Below are 25,404 nucleotides of genomic sequence, written 5' to 3'. Positions count from 1 at the left end.
ACTAAACAAGGCCATGTCGCCTTCTAGACTTGTACTGGTTCTACTTAGTACCTCCATGGACGGGTGCAGCCGTGCAGGCATGGACCATGGTCCATGGTGCTTGCCTGCTTGGTGCATGGCTGCCGTGCCGTGCCGCCTGTCAATGGACCAACACTCGTATATACGTACAGGGACAGAGGAGAGATTCCGAAAATAATAAATAATAAAAAGGAAGGGAGCACAGCGACAAAGTGGACTGGTCCTGCTGGACTCGGGCCCCACCACCAGCAATCCCTTTCACCTTCCATTCCATTCCCCTTCTCTCCGGCCAGCTGCCCCTCCTTACCATTGCCTCCCCTGCTTGCCCCCTGTCCTTTCCTCCCGGCCCTTGCCCTCCGCGCCGCGCCACGCCATAGAACAGAATGTTCTACTAGTTCTTGGATGCTCTCGCGCCCGCAACATTCCCTTCCCTTGTACGGCCCGCCCCTTCCATAAACAAAAGCCAAGCCCGCGCCGCCTGCCTCTCTCTCCTCTGTATCCGCCACGCCGCGGGGTTCTTGCCTCCAGGGGTCCGTCCCTCCCTTCTTCCTCCTTACCCTGACCAGTGGGTTTAGCGCGCGCGCGCGCGCAAGCGCCGTCGGTTGATTCCCCGCGTAAAGCTTGGATCTTGGCGCGTGGACGGCCGTAGGTGCCGGCGCCGGCGAGGCCGCGAGGGTCTGGAAGGAGAGCGTCCTCTTCGGACGGCGCCGCCGGCGGTGTGGTGTGAACAGGCCACGGATTTCTCTGTCCCCGGTTCAGGTACGCGATTGCTCACTTTATCTCTCGTTCCCTTTTTATTTCCAAATAAAGCTCCCTAATTCCGGCGTGCGAACCCCGAATTCCTCCTGAGTCCTGACCGCTCCCCTCTCCTGGATCAGAATCACTTCTCTGCAGATGTGCAACTTCGTCTGGCTCTTCCGCGTGCTCTGGCGGATCCTCAGCGTCGCCTTCTGAGCCTCAACCTCCCAGTGCTCCCACCCCCCGTGCTCTGCTCTCCACTTCGCTGCGGCCGCCGGCGGCGGCTCCCGTGGTGGACTGATAACTGATTGAGCCTCTTTTCGCGGGGGAAAGAAAGTTTTCCGTCGGTGGGGTTTCCTGTAGAGTTCGGTCCGTCCAAGCGCGTCGCGTGCGGTGCGGCGGAAAGCCGGTACGCTGCTGCCTTTGGTCCGTCTCACACAAGGAACCCCGCGCCCCGCGCGCCCATTGTGGTGGTGTCCACTGTCCTGCTGGGTGGCCGCCGCAGAGGTTGGAAATTGGAACCAGCTGCAGCTCCGTCCGGGATGATGGCCTGCCTCAAGCTGGGATCCAGGGCTGATGTGTTCCGGAAGCAAGGGCAAGAGTGGTACGCACTTTCCCCTGCCTAGTTGCCTTGCCATGCCTAATCTGCACAGTCATTTGTTTATTTAATTTTTAATATATGCAGTGCTTAATTGACTGATTTGTGCAGTGTTTACTGGCGTACTAATTGATTTATTTGTGCAATGCTTAATTGACTGATTTGCGCAATGTTTAATTGACTGATTTGATGATACAGTTATTATGTATCATTGTTATACCTACGACCACAATAGACCACTAGCATTTGTCTATGCGCCGAATCAAAGGTGCCATGCATGATACTAGAAGCTGCCGTACATCCACTGCCAAACCTCTTCTTCTTGGCTCTATCTGCGGCTCTGCTTATAGTATATAACCCATTTCTCTCGAATGGCTGGGATTCAATCAGAAAGTGGGAACCAGCTATAAGAGATTGGAACCTTATCTTTTGTTTTTGGCTGCTACCACTTTCTGGATAGATTTACTATCAGTGGTCGAAAATACAGCCTGTTAATACGAGCCCACTAAAATTTCTGTTTCGATGCATTCTAGGCAACGACGAAATTCGATCTGTTGGTGGAGGCCAACATTTCTTTTCTTTTGTACTGCTTTGGAACTTATTGAAGTGAAGGCAGTAGTGGGTACATAGAGCGCGTGTAGTGAGGAAATCTTGTCCTAGGTTTAGTATTTACAGCCGCGATATCCCCCTTTTATTTGCCAATTATTTCCGTTGACTTTGGGGGCTTGTATTATGATCTGACTTGTAAGTGCCTCGCACATGGTGAGCACTAAATGGACCGAATTTGGTCCTTCACACTTTGCACTGTCACCACATTATGCTGGGTACTCTGGCTGATACTGGCCCTGCAGCGTGTAAATACACTTCTGCAATTATGCTACTTGAGATAACTTATTGCTCTACCTAGTACAACGCCTGAGCTTTGAAGAACTATCTTTTATTACTGAACAATCTCTTACTTAGAACTGCCTATTTGGATCAGGAGCAGAAGAACATATGTGATCGCTGCTTCAATCAAAGACCTAACTTGTTCAAAATTTATCAGTAGTGTTGATAACAATTGATCAAGTGTTTTTAATCGTTTTTTAGCCATCTCTTTGTTAATCTGAAGTTTGTTTTTTCTCTATCTGTCTCTGAAATAGCAGGCCTTGATAGCTTCATGGTTTTGGATAATCTGTACTCTTTAACAGTCTTTAATGTTTCTGAATAGCAACTGAATGCCCATAACCAGGGATACAATGACATGATGCCTATTGTGGATCCTTTTCATGAGGGCAAGAAAATTGTCTTGTACTATGGTTTACTGGGATGAGTTCTCTACTTATTTTCATGCATGTCCCTCTGTTAAAGTTGTCGAAATACATGTTTTACTAAAGATTGAGTTATCCAAAGAGAAAATGAATGATGAAAAGTTATGTCCATTATGTTGCAGGTACTGCACATCTGGTCTTCCCAGTGATATAACTGTGGTAGTTGGGGAACAGTCTTTCCATCTTCACAAGGTAAATTTTCACCAGAATCATTCCACAACCGTTTCTTTCTTTCGTACCATTTTCCATTCGTTTCACACCATTTGTGCAACTTGACTCATTTCTTTGAATTTGGGTCTGTTACAGTTTCCTCTATTATCAAAAAGTGGCCTGTTAGGAGAAGCTTATCAGAGAGAAAATCGATAAGGGGGACGATAGCTGTACCATTGATCTATCTGACATTCCTGGTGGAGCAAAGGCTTTTGAACTGGCTGCCAAATTTTGCTATGGTGTAAAGTTTGAAATGACTGCCTCCAACGTTGTACACCTTCATTGTGCTGCTGATTATCTTGAGATGACCGAAGAGATATCTGAGGAAAATTTGATCGCACAGACAGAGTACTTCCTTACCCAAACAGTCCTCAGGAGCTGGAAGGATTCAGTCAAGGCGCTTCAAACTTGTGACAATGTCCTTGAAGTTGCTGAAAGATTGCAAATTGTAAAGAGGTGTGTAGACTCTATTGCAACTAGATCATGCAGTGACCCTGATCTATTTGGCTGGCCATGTAGCCCAGTATGGAGGCCCCATGCAGAGTCCTGGAGGGAAGTCCTCTTGTGGAATGGTATTAGCACAGGAGCAAGGCCAAGAAATAGCAGCCCGGATTGGTGGTATGATGATGTCTCATGTTTAAGCCTTCCGTTATACAAAAAACTCATCTCAGCCATGGAAGTATCGGGGCATCAGTCAGGAGATTATCGTTGGATCCCTTAACCATTATGCCAAAAGGCGTTTGCCTGGTTTGAATCGGCGTAAAAGCATCAGGTGATGTCAGCAACTGTCTTTCTATGACTAGTTTAACATCCATCCCTTCTGAAGATGACCAGAAGTATCTTCTTGAGGAGATCGATCGACTACTACCTTTCCAAAGGGGTGTTACATCATGCAAGCTACTGTTTGGCCTTCTGCGCTACAGGCAATCTTCCTGAAAGCCAGTCCCTCCTGCGTGTCGAACTTGGAGAGACGGATAGGTATGCAGCTTGACAAGGCCAGCCTGGAAGATCTTTTGATACCGAATGTCTCTGATTCTGTGGAAACACTGTATGATGTGGACTGTGTGCAGAGGATTGTAGACCATTTCTTGGCAATGGACCAAGAAACTGGTGGGGCCTCCCCTGGCATTGGTGAAGATGGGCAAATGTTAGCCTCACCGTCTTTAATGCCAATAACAATGGTTGCTAAGTTGATTGATGGTTATCTAGCTGAAGTTGCACCAGACATGAACTTGAAGTTGCCAAAGTTTCGGTCTTTGGCTGCTGCTATACCAGATTATGCTCGTCCAATAGATGATGGGCTTTATCGTGCTATTGACATATATCTCAAGGTAACAATTGTTTATATCTGCTCTTTGTTTCTGTGAACATAGCAGTTTCCTTGTATGTGAAAATTTTCACTTCCTCAAGAACACAGATAAAGTTAATTTTTCACTGCATATGCATTTCAAAGTTCTTTCATATCCTTCAGTATTGGTAGTATCATTGCATTGGAAAGGAATCGGTGCATGGCTGTTCTCACTGTCCATTGTTCGAAAGATGAGGTTTAGAAACCTATGACTTTTGTTGCATCGAGATGATGCTTACTCCATACTGTTGTATTCAAGTCATATTCTGATATCGTTGTTGCATTTTAATTGCACCTAGGACATAATTTACCTTGTATCTATTTATGTAACAGAATGTTTGTCATTTATCATGCTAGCAGATCGATCACCTTCATGTTTAATTTGCTCACAGTCCACTTTGTTTTCGTTTGGTAGGCACATCCACATCTGTCAGAATCCGAGAAGGAAGAGCTCTGCTGGGTGATGGACTGCCAGAAGCTGTCCCTGGGGGCCTGCACCCACGCGGCTCAGAACGAGCGCCTCCCGCTCCGCATCATCGTGCAGGTGCTCTTCTTCGAGCAGCTCCAGCTTTGGAGCTCCATCGCTGAATGCCTCATGATCTCAGAGCCGCTTGATGGTGTTGGCGGCGGCGGCGTCTCGCGGCAGCTTGGCGGCCTGCCTGTCTCGGGCGAGCACCACCGTGGCGCCGGCTGGCCCCTGGCTGCCAGGGAGAATCAGACGCTTCGGGAAGGCATGGACAGCATGAAGCAGCGGGTGTTTCGAGCTGGAGAAGGAGTGCTCCGCCATGAGAGAGGACATCGAGCGGCTCGGCCGCAGCCGGAGCGCCGGCAAGAGCAGGTTCCCGTTCGCGCTCACCGCAAAGCCCGTCTGCAGCACCAAGGACAAGGAGGCTGCTCCGGAGACGTCGAAGTCAAAGTCAAAGTCAAAGGCAGTGGCGACGGGGAGCGAGGACAAGCTGGCCGTGGTCAAGGGTGGCGCTGCCAGTGATGGCGCGCTGCAGCTGAAGCACAGGAAGCACAAGATGAACCTGTCAGCCTGTTAGATATCTACAAACACACAGTATAGGCCCTGGATCAACACGACTGAGGGAGACACTATCGATATAATTGTGATCCTCATGTTTTTTTGACATTTGCTCAGTGAAAATGCATAGCGTTACCAATATCTTTTGGACTTTGACATCCATCCAGATTTCAAGGGAATATGCTCCAGCTGTTCCATGTTTTCTGTTGTACTTGTACATGTCCATGAATCTGAAAGGAATTTACTAGTAGGATCCTACCAAGTTTTTGTGAAATTTCTGGGTTCAAACACTCTCAAAACTCAAATTTGAGAGGACATACGCATTGATTTTGATAAATGCCTTGTCACTTGTTCTTCTCAAATCAAATTGGGAGAAAACCCTAACGAGACTGCCTGCCGTTTTTTAGTATTTGAATTCAAATATGATTTCATAGGACCGCTGAAAGTGTTATGTTATGTTCAAGCATGTCAGTGAACAATGCACTGCTCGCTTCTGCTTATTGCAGCTTTTTGGGTTGCAGCTGCACAAAAGCACAGCCCATCGGCTGCAGCCGAAGCAGCTGCCCAGGCCTGCTCGCTTCTGATTACTGCGGCTGTTTGGGCTGCAGCTGCACACAGACTTCCCTTCCCCGTCTTCTCCGTCCTTCGGTTCCGGCGGATTCGAGTCTCGAGAGGACTCGCCTGCTCTAGGGTTTGGTGCCCCAGTCGCCGCCCACTTCTCCGCCCTCCGGCCAGGTCACTGGCGCTAGGAGGCGCTAAATCGAGTTGGCGACGCCTCCCTCACCCGTCCCCCATCGACGTCGGGGGGCATTCCTGGGCGGCGACGGCGACCTCGCGCGGATTCTGTCACCCGTTCCGGCGTTCCCCACCGCTGGCGGGCGTTCCTCGCGGCGACGGCGAGCCCGCACGCGCGCACTACTGACTCTTCTGTGCAGATCGAGCCGTCCCGCCAAGGTTTAGGTCACCAGGACGACGTGCGGCGTTTAGGTGCATTACCACTCCAAAGAACCGAATTGCATGGCTCCGGTGGACTTGGGATAATGTTAAAATGTGATATGGTCCGTGCTCGCTTAGTTTTCAGTTGCTTGTGCAAGGCTCGTGTGAGTGGAATGCACACATGGCGAGTTGGCGACATAGGGTAGCATTATATCTGTATTGCGAATTATGTTATGCTGAACCTTGTCCCCTTGTTTTAGTTTTAGTTTAATTAGATGTTGATAACCCTTGTTAGAACTGATTATGCAAGTTCATTAAGTATCGGGTGGTATCAACACATTCGCTTATCTTAAAAATGGCTTGTTCGGCTTCTTTTTTCAGCCGAAACAGTATTTTTCTCTCACAATAATTCAGCCGGAACAGTGTTTTTCAACCAAGTTTCAGACCAGCGAACGGGGCCAAACAGCCTTGTCCCCTTGTTTTAGTTTTAGTTTAATTAGATGTTGATGTCCCTTTTTATAACTGCTTCATATGCAAGTTCATTAAGTATTGGGTGATGTTAACATAAACAGCACAAAGGCTCCGCAGATGTGTATGATAAGTCTTTCCTCCGGCAGTTCGTGAGAAACTATTATATATTATTAAATATATACAAAGTTCTATCACAGTGCATTATGTCAATATATACAATGCACACATAAAAGTAATAATAGGGTACTCGATGTCTCGCATAACCACAAACAATCATCCAAACCATTTACTTGCTCAACTACCTTGAGTCCTCGGCTAGTTAAGGAAGACTAGTAACCGTAATTGTTTTCTTATTTACAATCCAAGTGTAGAACATAGCTATGCCTGCACCAATTTATCTGAAAATCGAAGCAGAAGGATTACGATGCATAGGAAAATAATGGCGACTTCAATGACTGCATCTAAGCCCATCAATTGCTCTGCCATTTTATTACGAGTTTCACGCCCAAGCACCTGTCAAAACATGAACTTTAGAGTAGGTACATCTTCCAAGTATCAATAAATCAAGTGATATATATACCTTACGGGAAAAAAATCGAGAACCAACTATTATGACAGTAAAACAATAGGCAACTTACTGTTCTACATGTGCTTCTAACTAGTTAGGGAGATATCGAGGCGAAAATAAGCAATAATCTCCTTTTTTACTGCTAGGCAATAATATATCTTTATTTCACACTGTCAGGAAACTCCTTTTTGTTTACATTAAAAGAGAATAAAAAAAAGCCCTATCCAACACAGCACCTTGTAAATAAAATATCAGTTGCAGAAAACAGATGCTATCCCATGACTAGAGATTAATCTTGATTAACCATTATCTAGATGGTCTAATTGTGCATCCATGCCGTCTAGACACTCATCACGGCCTCGACTAGCATCTAGACGTCGTCCAGAATCTAAGACGTCTAGGTGAATCATCACTAACATGTACTCTATCGAAAAACGGGTCTAATCTATTCAACTTACTCGAAAATGTTAATTCCGTATGCTGACAAACTGTATGAACAAAAGATAATATAATCCATGATAAGAGGGGCAGAGGGAAGAAACTCAAACCTCTAAATGGTAATTCAATTTAACAGGGAGGTTCTGCTCTGCATGTCGGACACAGTAATGTAACATATCCAATACAGCCGTATCAGTTTGGTAATCATCGGATCCTGTGTAGAATATATCAGATACTGCACTCAAAATGTTTCATATTACATCATGATAAAAAGTACTGATGCCATACCTGGTATATCATAAATTTGCTGGGCAGGAATGTTTAGTAGCTCTGCTAACTCATTTTGAACATGAGCACGTTGCTGTATCGATAGTCTATCACCATGTGTGACAACAACAACAGGTTTGTCATCTGCAATAAAATTTGTTATGATCATATGATGGTTATGATAGCAAGTATAAATTTATCAATAGAGAACAAACATCATTGATGAACAAGGTGATGATTGAAGCTAACAATTTAAATCAACAACCTGTATACGAGCCTCTTATTCTATAGCAGGTGAGATCTGGAATTAAAGAGAATACAATAGGATCGAAACATATATTTCATTCATAAAGCAGTATATGTGAACATAAATCTGTATTCAGGAAATTTCCTACGATAATGATAAAATGGATATATAAGGTTTGTGTGCATCTTAGCAATCCCCACCTCCAATCGATAAGAACGGATACATAAAAGTTTGATGGAGTATCTCAGTGTATCCTTTATTGTTGCTATCAATTGACTCAAGGATAGCGGCACCATCAACAACAAATATCACGAAATTGACCTTCCGGGTTATGTAACGAAGAAAACTGTATTGCCTCCCCAATGGTTTGATGTCCCCTGTCTTATTGCCTTCATCATTATCCCTGTTTAAAAATGTTCAGAAATTTAATGACTTAGTTATATATTGAGTTGTAAATCTTCATATGTTACTTCCTTAGCTTAAAATAATAAAGGAAGTTTGTGAAATTGAAACAGAAAAATGGAAACAACATTAAAGTATAACAATACTCTGAATGCCATGCAATGATGAGTGCAATTGTCATAAAATTCAAAACATATCCAGATCCTGGCTAGAAATACTATGTTCTGTGAAAGAGAATGGGAGAATTTTCATGGTGATCCTCATTGAGGCCTTAAATTCTTATAAAGCATACAGCAGGTAGGTAAGTAATTCAGGACAGCTCTCCTATTGATGCCTGAATTCTATCATATCCGTGCACAAACGAGAGACAACAAATCCAGTCACAATCTATAGTTAGCCCTAAGAATCTGCCACATTCTGCAATCTGTATATGGCTGGTGACAGCTGAGATTATATTTGAACATACTGAATGGCAAAAGGTTGATTACTCGAATCTGTTGGCAGAAATATGAGAATTACTCTCTCAGAAAATAATAAACAGTTTGTACAGAGTCATACAGTGTACAATATTTTTCTAGTTTCAAGACAGAAAACAAAGAGTTAAGTCACCCCTTACCACATTGTTGTCTCCCCATGGCTTATTCCTTTTGTCATCCATTGATGCAGCATTTTGAATTTTTTCTCTGGGTCGTTTGACCAGCCACATGTATCATAAACACATATGGCACTTGAATTCCTTGGAATTGGATACTCGCGAAGAAAGATTGTACCATTTGATTTTGAATTGCCTAGCAAAATCGATTTAGGTTTAATTACTAAACAGTAATAGATGAAATCAACTTCAGTTGTATGTCACCACGAAATAGCATCCCAAAAAAGGATAAAACTTACATGACACCTGTGCTCGATCTGGTGCAAAAGGATCATCGTCCTTGTCAAAGACCCTTGTAATTCGGTTTACAAGTGTGCTCTTGCCAGAACCTCTAGGCCCCACCAGCAGCAAGGTGGTGATCTCAGGCAAGAGAAAATGTCCAGCCTTTGCGCCACCAACTCCTTCAACCCAGTCACCAGGCTTATACCTGCTCATAGGTTGATTTTCTAGTGAAGCATTTACTAAATAAGAACATAATAGAGTGAACTTTGCTAGGGATTTATAGTGCAAGGTAGCACCCTTTTAGGGGGTGTTTGCTTTCTCCTCCTAAACTTTAGTCGCTGTCCCATCGGATGTTTGGACACATGCATGGAGTATTAAATATAGACTAATTACGAAACTAATTGCACAGCTTGCGACTAATTTGCGAGACGAATCTTTTAAGCCTAATTAGTCCATGATTTGACAATGTAGTGCTACAGTAAACATGTGCTGATGACGGATTAATTAGGCTTAATAAATTCGTCTCGTGGAGTACCGACGACGGATTCTGTAATTTGTTTTTTTATTTGTATCCGAACACCTCATGCGACAACCTCACGTGACACCCCCTAAATTTTAGTCACCGGATCCAAACACCCCCTTAGTTCACTATTTTTTTTTGGTTGGTTCATTGAATAAGTACAGTCAATATTTAAAGTTTTGTAAGTACAGAGCATAGCGTATAAAGAAGAGAAAATGCAGAGCTGAAAAGCACATGCTATCTTTGACTATTCACATATTTTCAGACCCTACGGGCATCGTTTCGTTCATGTCATGAAAAATCAGCAAAACAAAACACATCAGGAAATGAACATGCACTCCATGGAAATCTAGTATGTCTATGGCATCAGACCAGACCATGCTTTCCAATAAGTAGTAATCCTGGAAATTTTCAGTCTAAAAAGCAGGATGAAGTGTCACATACAAGAAGGGGTGTTTTTCCCCAAATCCATGGTACCATTTTCGTGCACGCAACACAATTTCATTAATAAAATCATAAAAAATAATAAAATTATCTTTTCCACTAGTCCTTCACATCGTCTTGTATATCAAGAAAAAACAACAGCAATCAGGTTACCTCCTGATGAGCTCTTTCGCCTCACGCAGTTGGCGGTTATAGTAGAGGGTCGCCTCCACCTCGTCGTCCTCGCAAACGCAGCACTCATCTGATCCGTCGTCATCGGAGATCGGCGAGACGGTCACGTGCTCGGCGAACTCTACAACCGCACAACCAGGTCAAATCGACAGAGTGATCATTCAAGTTAGGAATTGGGAGAACAGTAACTCAATAAGGCATGGCAAGACAATCACCAGGAGGAAGGGGCTCCGACGAGCTCGACGGTGAGGAAGGGGTGCTGGTGGGAGTGAGGGCGCCGCCGCCCCCCATGGATTCTTACCTTGGATTTCGCGCGAGCTTGGGTTTCCGCGCGGGGCGGGGGGATGGGGGATCGGGACGTGGGGCGAGATGGGGACGTGGGGTTAGCTTTAGTCCTTTTTAGAGCAAATATCAACCGACTACAATAAATATTCCATATTGAAATTACATCATTTTAGTACTATTCTGTAGAATCATTAGTGGTTTTACCGGCCAATAGTGCATCTAAATTACTTGTTCTAATGGCAGATTGGTCCACTGCAAATGGATTAATTATTATTTTGTTTTTGTTCATCTTCCTTATGTCATCAAACATATCTTTCTCTTCGCATCTCAGTTCGGTCGTCCCTGCTAGTTGCACATCTTCCTCAAGCCCTTTGTACAAGCTCTTGACACGATGTAGTTATAAACGGAGAGCATAATGCCCCAATCTTAGTCAACAAGAGAGGTCGTTGACATCGGCATTAATTCTAGCAGCGTAAGAGATCTTGTTGGATGAGGACAACTTATTAGCACAGTCATGACACAGAAGCAAGCAAGAAAGAATAAATGATAGCCATTGTGAAGCTTCCTGTTTAGACCTCATTCATTTCATCCTTAAACCAAGAGGATTTTGAGAGCTCCAATCCTCTTGGTTTAGAGATGAGATGAACAACGCGTTATACGATCGAGGGAAGATAAAAAGTTTTTTGGTGCAGAAAAGTGGATTATTAATGGACTACTACTAGAGAAACAAATAATATTTATAAAGAATGATAATCTTATCGAGAACTGTATGGGCATGTGGGTCGAAAGATGAAAGTAGTGCCAACAAAATCCGATCATGGTAACTTTGGGGAGTGGACCATAGAGTCATGCGTGGTGGTACTCTCGCGGGCTACGAGTCTATGAAGCGTCCACCATAGCTACGCGAACTTAGTTTTTTTAGGGTTCCTTCGGAACGAGTCCTGAAACGATTCACAGTTGAAATTGTTCACTAATTTATATAGTGTTGATAAATTGAAATGGCTCCTGAAAACAGACCCTTAAGGTGCTAAGGCTAGATACAACACAGGCACTTGAGGCGGCGCTAATCAGCGATTCTGCATTTTGTTCCTTTTTTTTTTTTTTTGCCACCGTGTAAATTTGGGGAGGCGCTTGGCACAGGCATCGCTGCTCAAACAAGCAACCGGCGCTTGGAGATTTTTGTAGTTTGAAAAGTGACAGTTTTAAGAATGGATAAGTATTAGCACGCAAGTTTAGCTTTTTTTTTTCTTTCATTTGTAGATTAAGGCTCTTACGCGATTATTCTCTTTTGTTAATAAGAGCACATTTAAGCGTTTGTGGATTGTACATACCTTAATTAACATTTTTTTTATCCGTCTGTCACTATTTGTTTTTTTTAGCTTGTCTGTCACTGGGCCTTCGCGTCACCTCGCTTGGGCTTGGCTTATATGCAAAAGAAGGCCGGCCGAGCTACGACCACAGGAGCCCAACAACAGGCAGGCCCATCTTTGCCGCCACGGAAGGAGGAAGCCCTAGCGCCCCTGCTCCTCCAACCCCTATAAAAGCCACGGCCGCCGCCGCTTATCAGCTAGGTTAAAGCGACGCCGCCGCCGCCGCAAGCCGTCCGCCTTGCCCTTCACGAAGGCTTGGTCCTCCTCCTTGTACCCCCACCTCCCCCCGCCACAGATCCGTTCCCCCGCTAGGGTTAGCGTTCCTCTGCAGCGATGGCGATCAAGCGGACCAAGGCGGAGAAGAAGATCGCGTACGACAAGAAGCTGTGCAGCTTGCTCGATGAGTACACCAAGGTGCTCATCGCCCTCGCCGACAACGTCGGCTCCAAGCAGCTCCAGGACATCCGCCGGGGCCTCAGGGGCGACTCGGTGGTGCTCATGGGGAAGAACACACTCATCAGGCGCTGCATCAAGGTCTACGCCGAGAAGACCGGCAACCACACCTTTGACCCGCTCATGGACCTCCTCGTCGGCAACGTCGGCCTCATCTTCACCAAGGGAGACCTTAAGGAGGTGCGCGAGGAGGTCGCCAAGTACAAGGTGAATACTTTGAAGTTTTTCCGGCACCTGTTGTTTGCTGTTACCTGTCAATGCGGTCATTATTTTTGAATAGCTTGCGAGATGTACTACGATTTGCTGCTCGTCACTGCATGCTAATTTGCTCGGAGTAGTAACTCGATGGCTCACAGCAAAAAAAAATATTTTTTTATGCAAATTGTCTCGTATGTGTGCTGTACGTGTGGAGGGATGTCACATATATAGTAGATCTAAATTCACATCGAGTAGTCAGGATATAACTCTGGGTGTTACTTGGGTTAGTCACCTGTTTGCTGTTACCTGTCAATGCGGTCATTATTTTTGAATAGCTTGCGAGATGTACTACCATTTGCTGCTCATCACTGCATGGTAATTTGCTCGGAGTAGTAACTCGATGGCTCACAGCACAAAATTTATTCTTTTATGCAAATTGTCTCGTATGTGTGCCTTAGGTGTGGAGGGTCACATATATAGTAGATCTAAAATTCTAAATTCACATCGAATAGTCAGGATATAACTCTGGGTGTTACTTGGGTTAGTCACCTGATTTTATTTTGGTACAGCACCTAGCTCACTGATAGTACGTGTAGTCTGTGGCACCTGTAGATGGTGGTCAGTTAAGCTATTCTCTTACGTTGAATATACTTGCAAATTGTTTGTGTTAGGATGTTTTGAAGATTTTATATTCATAGTATCATTTCACATTCTGTTGGTAACTTAGCTGTAAAAGCTTGTACTGTATTGTGATATCACTTGTTGAACTTGCCAGACTAAATTTAAATTCACATTTATGTCTGTTATTGCTTTAAGGATTGAGTAAGAATCTCTGATAGAGGTATGACAAGTCAGTTTTTTCATGTCCCATATCCTGTCTTTGTTGTTAGACATTATGAAGTACGTGTTTCAATGCTTCTTTGATGTTGTTTAGTATTGTTTCTGTAACAGATACAGTATCAATGCCAAGCTATATAGATCGAATAGTAATGGCAATTCTTGTGTTGTTTCTACAGGTTGGGGCCCCTGCCCGTGTTGGTCTGGTTGCTCCAGTTGATGTTGTTGTGCCCCCTGGCAACACTGGACTGGATCCCTCCCAGACCTCTTTCTTCCAGGTAAGCTTGGAAGCAATACATCTGTGCTACAGTTAAATTCAAGCACATAATGGCAATGTCTCACTTGTCATTTGTTTCAGGTGCTTAACATCCCCACCAAGATTAACAAGGGTACTGTGGAAATTATCACCCCTGTGGAGCTGATCAAGAAGGGTGACAAGGTGGGCTCATCCGAGTCCGCCCTGCTCGCCAAGCTGGGTATCCGCCCCTTCTCATACGGTCTTCAGGTCACCAGTGTCTATGAGGATGGGTCTGTGTTCAGCCCTGAGGTGCTTGACCTTTCTGAGGAGGACCTGATTGAGAAATTTGCCACTGGTGTCTCCATGGTTGCCTCTCTGTCCCTGGCAATCTCATACCCGACCCTTGCTGCTGTGCCCCATATGTTCATCAATGGGTACAAGAATGTGCTTGCTGTTGCGGTGGAGACGGACTACTCGTACCCACATGCTGACAAGATCAAGGAGTACCTCAAGGTGATATATGTTCGCTTGTGCTATGGCAATTATTTTGAGCAATTTAAGCCCTTGTATAAATCTGCTTTAATCACGATGCATATCTACGTTTATTTGCCCATATGTACTGTATCATTAGGTCATGATAGTGTGGAAATGTCTTGAAAGCTGATGTTTTAAGCTGTTCTAATTTTGTGATTCGTTTGCAGGACCCGAGCAAGTTTGCTGTTGCTGCCCCGGTTGCCGGTGCGGACTCTGGTGCTGCGGCTGCTCCCAAGGAGGAAGAGAAGGCTCCAGAGCCTGAAGAGGAGTCGGACGAGGAAATGGGCTTCAGCCTGTTCGACGACTGAGCTGCTCTTATCGTCAATCTGCTGCAAGTTTTGGCTTTTGCTTATGAATGTTGGTGTCCACCTAGTGTGTAATCGACAATGTTATCTCCTTAATGTTAAGCACCTGTGTTGTGTCACTATAGCCCTTTGTGGTTTCGGAGCGTTTATTGTGCGGGTATTTGCATATGTTGTCCTCAGATTGGAGGCAGAAGATGGTAAATCGATGCTCTAATCTTTTGAGTAGAGTTAGCACATAATTGCGCTGAATCTTTTGCAAGAGCAGACCCTCTCCAATGAGGAGACCCAGACTCATTTTTGCGTCCGGCACAGTTCTTTGCCTTCCTGAAAACGTTCTCCAACATACACCCGACGTATTTTGCCTGCTCCCCTAAACGCTAGGCAAAAAAGTGTCCCCTCTTGCATTGCTACGCAAATCGCCGAGCTCGCCCGCGCCGAGGCGGAGCTCGCCCAGGCCTGCGCAGAGGAAGAGCTCCGCGCCGTGGCCGAGGCGGAGCTCGCTCGCGCAGAGGCGGAGCTCGCCCGCGCCCGCCGCCGGTGTTGGAGGAGGAGCGCGCGGCGAGGCGGGGAGCGGGGTGCGGCCGTCGGGGAGCGGGGATCCGGGGTCCTCCGCGCCGAGGCGGAGCTCGCCCGCGCCCGCCGCCGGTGTTGGAGGAGGAGCGCGCGTGGAGGCGAGGACGGACGAGGCGGCGACCTTCGGCGGATTTGGGGATTTTACGTTTGCGGTTGTTGGAGAGGCTGACTTTTGGGTTGTGACGTTTTTTCCTGTGCCTGTTGTATTTGGGTCTCATGGTTGCATCAACGAATGAGACTGTCTCCAATGAAGGAACCCAAACGCAAAATCGGTATTACACAGTGCTTTGCCTTGCCAGAATCATCCTCCAACAGAAGACCCATTCAAAGGACCTATTTTGGGTACGACGCCATCCAGAAGGCAAAAAAGCGCCGTCGACGAGAGACGACGCAAAATCTTGCGCGGGCCCACGGACAAGACGGCGGGCGGAGACGGCGGCCTGGGTCGGAGCTTTGGAGCGGGGAAGACGGCAGTGGAGGAGCCGCGCTCGCCGCGACCGCCGGCGGTGGAGGAGCCGTGATCGCGGCTGGAGGAGTGGAGGAGCCGCGACCGCCGGTAGTGGAGGAGGCGCGCGCCGGGAGTGGAGGAGCCGCGCTCGCCGCGACTGGAGGAGCGACGCCGCCGCAAGAGGCGCGATGGGCGTCGTAGAGAGGGGGCCGCCGCCACACCTGCCTCCGCGCCTGGCCGTCACGCTGGAGCTCCGCCCAGATCCACGCCGCCTGCGGAGGCGCTCCAGAGCCGGATCCCGCTGGGGCGGGCTCGATGGAGCTGCTGCTGGAGGTGGTGGCCGTGGCGCAGGGGCCCGGCGCCATCGACGGCGTGGACGGGGAGGACGTCCCCAGGGGCGCTCCCGCGCCGGAGGTGGCAGCGCCGGCTGCGGTGGCGGTGCCCGACGTCGTCGTTGTTGGGCGCGTGGGGGGCCGCGGGGACGGGGGCGCCCCAGCACCAAATCCCGTCAGGGAGGCCTCGGAGCTGCTGCTACCGGAGGCGGGCCTGCGAGAGGAGGAAGGGAAGATGCGGCGGCGCTCGCGAGAGGAAGAAGGGAAGAGGACGCCCTGTTGCGCCCGACGGTTGGAGAACGAAGTTTATGGGTCACGGACGCTTTCACTGTGCGCGATGTAAACCGGGGAATGCGTCTTGCTTTTGGGTCCTCTTTGTTGGAGTCAGTCTGATGCATCTATTTATAGGTCATAACGGCAAATTTTATAGGTCATAACGTCAAATTCTAGTTTTTTTATGCCTCCCCTAGTGTGAAACAAGACCCAGGTGAAACGGCACCGCAACTCCGCAAGTTCTACGGTGCAAGTTGAAAGCACATGGCCTAAAAATTCTAAACAAAAGGCACCTGAAATTCTAAACAAATGACTTTCTCTCACATTTTTTTCACTAAACATATACTGATGACATGCCTATCCTGCTATCCATTTGGTGGCAGTCAGAGGTCAGCACAGCCTTCCTATCTATCTCCTCAGTCGTCAGCGCTGCATTGCAATATGTGGCCGTAACGCACCCCCCCCCCCCCCCTCGTGTTATCTTCCTCCTTCCTCCTTTGCCGCGCGCGTCAAACCTGCATGCACTCAAAGTCAGTCTCTGACCGGACCTTCCGTTGCATTCGGCCCGACGGCGATGCCACCGCCACGCCACTGCCAGGGCCACATTGCGCAGTGCCTCGGCAGGATCCTCGCCTGCCGCGGCGACACCACCATCGCCGCTGCCGGCCCAGGCGGCCGACGGCTCTCCGGCGCGGAGTTCGTCGACGGCGTGCGGAGCCTCGCCGCCGGCCTCGTCGACCGCGGGGTGCGCCCGGGCCATGTCGTCGCCGCCGTCGCCCTCAACAGGTACCTACGTACCGTACGTGCAGGGAGCCGGTCAGCCGGAGCGGCAGAAATGTTGTTGCTTTCGCTGAGCCATTGCTGTGCCTGGCATATATGTGCAGCGTCGAGTACGTCCAACTGTTCCTTGCCGTCACGTACGCCGGAGCGATCATCGCCCCTCTCAACTACCGCTGGGTACGTACTTGTACTTCTCCAGTTTTATTGTCTTTGATTCAGAGGAGTGTAAAGGTTTCGTCTCCCTTGTGAATTGTGATCCAGAGCTTCGAGGAGGCGGTGCAGGCGGTGGAGCTCGTGCAGCCGTCGGCGTTCGTCTTCGACGGCGCGTTCACCTCTTGGGCGCTTCGACTGACGGAGAGCGACAGGTTTCCATCGATTGGCCTGTACATCCTCCTGGGCGATCCTTGCAGTACTAGCCATGCTGCTGCAGATTGTAAGGTTCTTGCTGGACCAGGAAGGAAAACTCTTTCCCTTTTTGGATTGATCGAACAGTGTGGACCTTACAAGAGATTGTGCACACATCTAGTAGTAGCATTTGCACGTGGTTATTTTTGTCTTGGCATATTGGTTCAGTTGAATCCGTTGCCCACATCAAGAGGAGCCTGAGAGGAGCTCCGGCGACGGAACCCATGTCGGCTCCAGCGGATGTTGCTCTAATATGCTTCACATCTGGTAAATCAGTATTACCTTATCTTGGATTGTGTTCTGCAAATTTTCTGCCTATTACAGAAAATTTGGATTCAGAAACTTGGGTACAAAATAGCTGATAACCTTACGGTATATATTCGGATTCAGGAACCACTGGGCGGCCAAAGGGTGTAGCGATAAGCCATACGTCGCTGATCATTCAGTCCCTTGCGAAAATTGCCATTGTTGGCTACGGTGAGGATGATGTATGCTTTCAGGATCCAAGCACATGCCGTTATATTACAGCTTACCCCTGAAAACAGTGTTGCCATGTTGACGTCGTTGACAGATTTGATAAAACGCCAACAAAATTTTTATGTCATGTTCACGACTCTGCAATTCGATTTCAATTCAGGAGAAACAGTAAGTGTATGACTAGACTTCAATATTTTGCCTTTGTTGGTCTGCAGGTTTACCTGCATACAGCACCTCTATGCCATATCGGAGGGATATCCTCATGCATGGCTATCCTGATGGCCGGAGGTTGCCATGTCCTGATACCGAAATTCGACGCCAAATCAGCCTTTGACGCCATCCAGGAACAAGGAGTGACTTCTTTCATCACTGTCCCTGCGATCATGGCTGACCTGTTGTCCTATGCTCGGTATGAGATAGTAGTGCTCCAGTTTTCTGAAATCCTAGGAGTGCACACCTGTTGGTAACTGGCTAACATTTGTCCCGTTTTCAATCAGAAAAGAGATGGTATCAGACTGTGGGAAGACAGTGACCAAGATTCTGAATGGGGGTGGTGGGCTGTCTCTTGACCTGATAAATGGAGCTTCACAATTGTTTCCTCATGCTGCCATTTTCTCAGCTTATGGTATGCGTTCTTTGCCACTTAGCACTGCAGTGTCATGAGGATTAGTTTATTGTATGCAAACTAACATCTCTATGAAGAGGGAAATATTGCATTGGCTGAACAGTACAGTTTTATAATGTACTCTAAAATCATGCTAGTTATTCCCTCTGGCATCGCGATTTAGCCACTTTGGAAATGCATATACTGAATTTTAATACCTTATAATTTGGAACAGGGATGACTGAGGCCTGCTCATCTCTGACGTTCATGGCTCTCAACATACCAAAACTTCAAAAACCCAAGAACCAACTAGGCAGCCATCATGGAGGCATTTGCGTTGGCAAACCAGCACCGCATGTAGAGATACAAATCGGCATGGATGGTGATAACACCAGTTCTTCACTAGCTGGGAACATCTTAACTAGAGGCTTGCATACCATGGTTGGGTACTGGGCAAACAACAAGGTGGATTCATCGGATTGTGTCAGGAACGGATGGCTTGACACTGGAGACACTGGATGGATGGACAAAGCCGGTAATCTGTGGATCATGGGGCGGCAAAAGGGCCGCATCAAAACTGGAGGTGAAAATGTTTACCCGGAAGAGGTACTTGTTCCATAACTACTCCAAACTCTACATATTCTTCAGTCCTTTAACAATGACATCTGATTTTGACAAAATATATAACACCTGGAATTGTTCAGGTTGAACTGGTACTATCTCAGCACCCAGGAGTAGCAAGAGTTGTGGTAGTCGGTATACCAGATAGTCGTCTCGGGGAGAAAGTTATTGCTTGTGTTAGCATCAGGGATGGCTGGAAGTGGGTTGATGCAAGAACTGAACACCAAGGCAAAGGCATGGAAGTGTCTCCTCAGATCCTTCATGACCACTGCAGGATGAAAAAACTGAGCAGGTAATCTTCTCATATATTCTTCCCATGAGAACATATTAGCATTTGGAAACTGAATGCGCATCTGTTTGAGAGCAAATATTTCTTACCAATGGGGCTACCATCACAGTCCTCAAATTTTTTTTTTTGTGTAACAGATTTAAGGTGCCAAGGTCTTATTATCAGTGGAGGCAGCCATTTCCAGTAACCACGACAGGGAAAATCAAAAGAGAGGAGCTGAAGAGGGAAATTTTAGCAGCAATTCAACTACCCAGCAACTTGTAGCTTTTTTAGGCAAAGATCCATTTTTGAACCAAATTTTGGTTCAATTCCACTCTAATTTTTTAGGCCTGTGAAAAAGGTGCTTAGCTTTTACCTGGTTGGAGTTAAGATGCGAGGCAGCTGTTCGTTTTTAAAAAAAGAGCGAGACAGTGAGAGAAGACGTAAATGTGAGTTTGTTTTTTGAAAACTGAAATATCTTCATCTCCGGGTTCTAAATGTATGGTGAATAAATTTTGCAAGTTTCTAAGAGGATGCTAGGTTTGAGGGACCATTCTGTCCAAGATGAGGTAGTGAATTCATTCTATGAATTTTAGTGAATCACCCTATCCCTCATGCAATTTATTTCACTAACAAAAAGAAAATGAGAAGTGAGAAAATGATGAATAATTCTCGCCTCAAACAAAATACCCCCTAAATGTTTCATCACAAATCTGAAATGGTTTATTTGATTATTCCTGGAGGCCCGTGACATCCATGACTCTTCTCCACCTTGACAAAAGAAGTTTAATCAGACTACGGACCTATTAGCCTCATCCACAGCATTGCGAAGATCTTCTCCAAGCTTTTAGCTAATCGATTGGCGCCTAAGCTAAACTCCATGGTCTCAAATTGCCAAAATGCGTTCATTAAAAAGCGGAGCATACATGATAATTTCCTTTATGTGCAAAACACGGTCAGAAAATTGCACAAGCTAAAATTGCCGGCCCTCTTCCTGAAGCTCGACATCCACAAGGCATTTGACATGGTGAATTGGAGCAACCTTCTGGAGGTCATGCAGGCACTGGGCTTTGGCCAGAGGTGACGGGAATGGATCTCTATCCTTTTTCGCACGGCCACGTCGGCGGCTCTACTCAATGGACAGCGTGGCCCAACTTTCAGCCACGGCAGAGGGGTTCGTCAGGGCAACCTGCTCTCCCCCACGCCATGGACCCCCCTGTAGCGTCTGCTCGACCTTGCAACCGAGCATGGGATCCTTTCCCCGCTTCCACCATCGGCTGCTAGATGGAGAATCTCCATGTACGCGGACGACGCGGTCATATTCACAAATCCATCAAAGGACGACCTGGAAGCGCTCAAAGAGATTCTCCAAATATTTGGCACCTCCTTAGGACTACACATAAACCTGCAAAAAAAGCTCCATACACCCGATTAGATGCGATGAAGTTGACCTGGAGCAAGTACTCTCCTCTTTCTCTGGGGTCAGAAGCACCTTCCCCTGTCGATACCTAGGCTTGCAGCTCCACACAAGGACGCTCCAGAAGGTCCATGTACAACCGCTCATTGAGCACATCGGCCAAAGGATCCCCGGTTGGAAAGGAAAATGGCCCAACAAAGCGGGTTGCCTCACGTTGGTCTCCTCAGTACTCTCATCCATACCGACTTATCATCTCACAGTATTCCCGTTAGTTGCATGGGCTAAGAAGAAAATTGACAAAATCAGGAGATCTTTTCTCTGGAAGGGAGAGAAAAATGCAAAAGGCGGGCATTGCCTAGTCAATTGGCCAACAGTGACTAGACCAAAGGATTTAGGCGGGCTAGGAATCCCCGACCCGGAGAAATTTGGAAGAGCTCTACGCCTTCGGTGGCTTTGGCAAGACTGGACCGATGACTTCAAACCATGGGCAGGCTCTGAACTCCCCTGCAATAAGGATGACCGCCTCCTCTTTAAAGCCTCAACCACGATCACGAATGGTGATGGAGCCAAGGCTCATTTCTAGCACGATAACTGGCTTGAAGGCGAGGCCCCCAAAAACCTCGCCCCGCACTTGTTCAAGTTGGTTGCAAGGAAAAACAGATCAGTGCAGCAGGAGCTTGACAACAGCATATGGATGCACTATCTAAGAAACCGTGTCAGCACCACCGAGCACATGCAGGAATTTATGGCAGAACTATCAGAAATAACACGCTTCCGGAGGCGCTCGTCTTCCACTAGACACTAAGCACCTCAAAAGGGAGCTACATCAGAATCCAATAACGAGTACGAGCTTACAAAACTTAGTCCATTTCATACAACAAGAGTTCTTAGAAATTTTTTATTACAATACTAGAGTTCAGAGTGCGATAATTAAACAACAGAATAAAAATAAGCATTTAGCGGAAACGATTCAAGGATCCGTCTGTGCCCACTAGAAGAATCCTCCATACTAGAGCTACTCCTCAAGCTACACCTGCAACAGGGGTAAAATAAATTCTGAGTACACAATGTACTCACAAGACTTACCAGACTAGTGAGAATAGTTTCCCGACTCTAAGAAATATGATAGGCAATATGGGTTTGTTGTTTTCTTTTTGTTTACGAAAAACTTTACTAATAGTTCATCCTTACAGTCAAGTTTTATTAGCAGTCATAATTACTTCATTAGCTAACCCTTCTAGGTAAGCACCTGTTATACTTTAAGCAAAGGTTGAGCCATCAGAACCATTTTACCATTTTTCATCTTACAGTTCTTACTATGGTGCTAGACCATAGCCAAGTCATACTGTCTCATGGAAACGACGATTCGTGAACCAATGTATCCCAGCTGGGTACCCCAAAACACATGCCCCATTTATACCCTAGGCACAGACAAGACCAACCAATTCCACTCCTGTCACGGGGTCTATGTCTCCGTCCAAACTTAGACTCCAAGCCCCCACACTTGAGACTCGGTCTCAGTATGGTGCTTAGACCTCCATCTTTCCCCGCCTCCAATTAGTTGGTTAAAAAAGAGCTGGAACCCACAACAAGAGCGTAACGAGCCTTCCCTCTCCCATAAGCAAGTATGTGCTCAGGATAATAAGTCTGTGATATGACTACCATCCACAACAATGGATGGTCCTTAATCGACATGAACAGAAAAAAACAGTGTAACCAAGCTACGCCCCGTTGGCCTCGGGGACACAACCTGTTACACCCACCAATATCCATACCATGTCCCTACCCTGTCTCTATTTTTTCTTTCATCATTTTATCGATGCGACAGAGGCGGCAACGCACTGGGCCCGCAGCAGCGCAGAGATGCAGAGGGAGGCACGGGCATGATGGCGAGGCAACGGCATCGGCAACAGCTGTGTCGCGGCGTGGAACGGTAGTGCGGCAGCGCGACGAGGCTGGCGGCACCACCGCCCGGCTGCGCAAGCAGCGGCAGCCAGGCCACAGCCTAGGCCAGAGCAGCCGTGGCCAGCCACGCGCGGCAGCGCACGCGTGGGACAGTCAGCGTGGCGATGCCAAACGCCCGAGCGTGGTGATCGCGCCCACGCGGCCAACCAGCCCAAAACCGTGTCGTGCACAAATTTTAAAGCGCCCATAAAAACTAAACAGTTGCTTTTAGACCTAAACCATCTTCACCATGCTCAAGATGGCATATGAGACTACCAAATTGAGCTATAACACCGCACCATCCGTTAACCCAATCTCTCAAAATAATTTGCTAAACATAGCAATGTCTAGCTGTTGACAACTTGGAAATTTTTCTAAGTTTTAAGCTGAATTTGATTTTAATTTGTAATTTCTAGGCTAGTAGAAATATTAGCTAGTAATATCATTTTTCAACATCAAGTATTTCACTGTCATCTACAAAGTTTGTACTTTAAACTTTATTTAAGTATCACACACATGTTCTATAGTATTTTTGCTTAATAAAAATAGGTTTTAAACCCTACTTGATATACGTGAACTATTGAATCAACTTTCGTTTAACATTTTTATTGATCATTTTAAGTTACAAGAAATTTATCTACACACTCTATCACATGCATTAACACATAAACACGATGCTCATGACATGTTTTAGTAATTGATTTAGGGTGTAACACCGAGGGTGTTAAAACTCTCCCCCCTTAAATAAAATCTCGTCCCGAGATTTTCGTGTGAGTGCCTAGTATAGGAAAAAGGGTAAGAGTGAGCTTTTAATATCAACTACTACCTCGGCACACCGGGGAGAAGATGGGAATAATGATCCAGAATATAACTCTCCTGCTCCCAAGTTGCTTCGTCCGCCGAATGATTTTGTCACTGGACTTCATAAACTTTCACCACTTTATTTCTAGTAACTCTCTCTTTTTCATCCAAGATTTTGACAGGATGCTCAATATAAGAAAGATCAGGTTGGAGAGGGAGTCCTTTAATTTCCACCACTTTCTTAGGAACTCATAAACACTTTTTTAATTGGAAAACATGAAAGACATTATGTACTGCTGACAAAATACCCAGAAGTTAGAGACAATAGGCAATCGAACCACATCGTTCTAAAACTTTATAAGGTCCGATATAACGAGGAGCTAACTTTCCACGGACTCTGAACCGATGTACACCTCTCATCAGGGATACCTTTAGGTACACATGATCACCAACTTCAAACTGTAAGGGCCTTCTTCGCTTGTCCGCATAAGTTTTCTGACGATTCTGAGCTGCCTTCAAATGACTATGAATAACACTAACTTGCTCTCGAGCTTCCTTGATAAAATTAGGTCCAAAATAACCATGATCACCCACTTCAACCTAGTTAAGAGGTGTTCTATATTTCTTGCTATACAGGGCCTCAAAAGGTGCCATACGAATAATTTCTTGATAGCTATTGTTATAAGAAAACTCAACTAGAATCAAGCATTCGTCCCACTTTTCTTGAAAAGAGATGACACAAGCCCTCAACATATCCTCAAGTACCTGATTGACTCTTTCTATTTGACCGTCAGTTTGCGGATGATAAGCTGAACTTCTAAGGAGACGAGTACCAAGACATTTCTAGAGTTGCTCCCAGAAACGAGAGACAAAGACTGACCCTCTATCGGAAACAATGGTAAGAGGAACTTCATGTAGGGTCACAACCCGATCAAAATACAATTTGGCATACTTCTTGGTTGAATACCTTGTATCCACCAGGAGAAAATGAGCGACCTTGGTAAGGCGATCCACAATGACCCAAATAGAGTCATACCCCTCTGCCATGCGAGGCAAACCCACAACAAAGTCCATGGAAATATCCTCCCTTTTTCAAACAGGGATAGGTAAAGACTGTAAAAATCCAGGCGTACGCATAAGGTCTGCCTTAACCCTTCCACAAATGTCACATTCTGAGATGTATTTGGTAATGTCCTGTTTCATATTTGGCCACCAATACAAGTGACGCAAATCATAATACATCTTGTTACTTCCCGAATGAATGGATAATTTAGAATTGTGAGCTTCATCCAAAATTTTTCTCCTAAGCTCATCAATTTAGGGAACCACCAATCGGTTCTTGAACTTCACCACACCTTGATCATCAACACTAAAATAAGGACCACGCCCTTCGGCAATTAACTTCTTGATATGCAGAATTTCCAAAACATCTTGCCTTTGCTCTATAATAATTTGCTCAAGTAGATCCGAGACTAGAGCAATATGGGCTAACACCTCATAATGGTTTAGAGACAAAGATTCTTCTTCAACTTGATGCGACTTCTGACTTAAGGCATCAGCTACCACATTAGCTTTTCTAGGGTAATAATAAACTTCTAAATTGTAATCCTTGATTAACTCGAGCCACCTCCATTGCCTCATATTCAATTCAGATTGA

The 25,404-nt window shown here is 46.2% G+C and overlaps 4 protein-coding genes and 1 pseudogene across 4 annotated transcripts; 3 read left to right on the top strand and 2 right to left on the bottom strand.

The window, feature by feature from the left end:
• The first annotated feature begins 339 nt into the window (after window positions 1-339).
• On the top strand, window positions 340-5,496 carry LOC136476514 (BTB/POZ domain-containing protein At1g30440-like; annotated as a pseudogene).
• Window positions 5,497-6,803: 1,307 nt separating this feature from the next.
• Window positions 6,804-10,975, bottom strand: LOC136476515 (uncharacterized). The gene is made up of 8 exons (XM_066474386.1): window positions 10,800-10,975; window positions 10,567-10,705; window positions 9,467-9,654; window positions 9,192-9,363; window positions 8,374-8,576; window positions 7,948-8,070; window positions 7,770-7,873; window positions 6,804-7,166 (listed from the first exon to the last, which is right to left on the bottom strand). Exons 1-8 carry the CDS (start codon window positions 10,873-10,875, stop codon window positions 7,032-7,034), a joined length of 1,140 nt encoding a protein of 379 aa, XP_066330483.1. The 5' UTR covers window positions 10,876-10,975; the 3' UTR covers window positions 6,804-7,031.
• A 1,464-nt stretch (window positions 10,976-12,439) lies between these two features.
• On the top strand, window positions 12,440-14,928 carry LOC136472302 (large ribosomal subunit protein uL10). The gene is made up of 4 exons (XM_066470025.1): window positions 12,440-12,899; window positions 13,907-14,005; window positions 14,086-14,478; window positions 14,667-14,928. The coding sequence occupies exons 1-4, from the start codon at window positions 12,573-12,575 to the stop codon at window positions 14,805-14,807; spliced, it is 960 nt and encodes a 319-aa protein (XP_066326122.1). The 5' UTR covers window positions 12,440-12,572; the 3' UTR covers window positions 14,808-14,928.
• A 246-nt stretch (window positions 14,929-15,174) lies between these two features.
• Window positions 15,175-16,951, bottom strand: LOC136469210 (vegetative cell wall protein gp1-like). Its single transcript, XM_066467498.1, has 3 exons — window positions 16,946-16,951; window positions 15,794-16,433; window positions 15,175-15,575 (listed from the first exon to the last, which is right to left on the bottom strand). The coding sequence occupies exons 1-3, from the start codon at window positions 16,949-16,951 to the stop codon at window positions 15,175-15,177; spliced, it is 1,047 nt and encodes a 348-aa protein (XP_066323595.1).
• On the top strand, window positions 16,932-20,137 carry LOC136472300 (2-succinylbenzoate--CoA ligase, chloroplastic/peroxisomal-like). The gene is made up of 10 exons (XM_066470024.1): window positions 16,932-17,216; window positions 17,315-17,387; window positions 17,472-17,643; window positions 17,784-17,882; window positions 18,006-18,103; window positions 18,308-18,501; window positions 18,590-18,717; window positions 18,932-19,302; window positions 19,401-19,609; window positions 19,744-20,137. The coding sequence occupies exons 1-10, from the start codon at window positions 17,005-17,007 to the stop codon at window positions 19,868-19,870; spliced, it is 1,683 nt and encodes a 560-aa protein (XP_066326121.1). The 5' UTR covers window positions 16,932-17,004; the 3' UTR covers window positions 19,871-20,137.
• The last annotated feature ends 5,267 nt before the right edge of the window (window positions 20,138-25,404 follow it).

Source organism: Miscanthus floridulus, chromosome 8, assembly GCF_019320115.1.
Source record: "Miscanthus floridulus cultivar M001 chromosome 8, ASM1932011v1, whole genome shotgun sequence".
Classification (NCBI taxonomy): Eukaryota; Viridiplantae; Streptophyta; class Magnoliopsida; order Poales; family Poaceae; genus Miscanthus; species Miscanthus floridulus.
The sequence above is the reverse complement of the archived record's forward strand: the minus strand, read 5'-3'. Positions and strand labels throughout refer to the sequence as shown.

Excerpts from the sequence above, each read along its gene's own strand:
- LOC136472300 (XM_066470024.1), top strand. The coding sequence starts at position 17,005 with ATGCCACCGCCACGCCACTGCCAGGGCCACATTGCGCAGTGCCTCGGC. Across the intron at positions 17,883-18,005 it reads TCTAATATGCTTCACATCTG|GAACCACTGGGCGGCCAAAG; the intron begins GTAAATCAGTAT and ends ATTCGGATTCAG. Across the intron at positions 18,502-18,589 it reads GACCTGTTGTCCTATGCTCG|AAAAGAGATGGTATCAGACT; the intron begins GTATGAGATAGT and ends GTTTTCAATCAG.
- LOC136472302 (XM_066470025.1), top strand. The coding sequence starts at position 12,573 with ATGGCGATCAAGCGGACCAAGGCGGAGAAGAAGATCGCGTACGACAAG. Across the intron at positions 14,006-14,085 it reads CCCAGACCTCTTTCTTCCAG|GTGCTTAACATCCCCACCAA; the intron begins GTAAGCTTGGAA and ends CATTTGTTTCAG. Across the intron at positions 14,479-14,666 it reads AGATCAAGGAGTACCTCAAG|GACCCGAGCAAGTTTGCTGT; the intron begins GTGATATATGTT and ends ATTCGTTTGCAG.
- LOC136469210 (XM_066467498.1), bottom strand. Across the intron at positions 15,576-15,793 it reads CCGTCTCCGCCCGCCGTCTT|GCACAGGAAAAAACGTCACA; the intron begins GTCCGTGGGCCC and ends CAAATACAACAG.
- LOC136476515 (XM_066474386.1), bottom strand. The coding sequence starts at position 10,875 with ATGGGGGGCGGCGGCGCCCTCACTCCCACCAGCACCCCTTCCTCACCG. Across the intron at positions 9,364-9,466 it reads AGATCGAGCACAGGTGTCAT|GCAATTCAAAATCAAATGGT; the intron begins GTAAGTTTTATC and ends CGATTTTGCTAG. Across the intron at positions 7,167-7,769 it reads AATTGAATTACCATTTAGAG|GTGCTTGGGCGTGAAACTCG; the intron begins GTTTGAGTTTCT and ends ATGTTTTGACAG.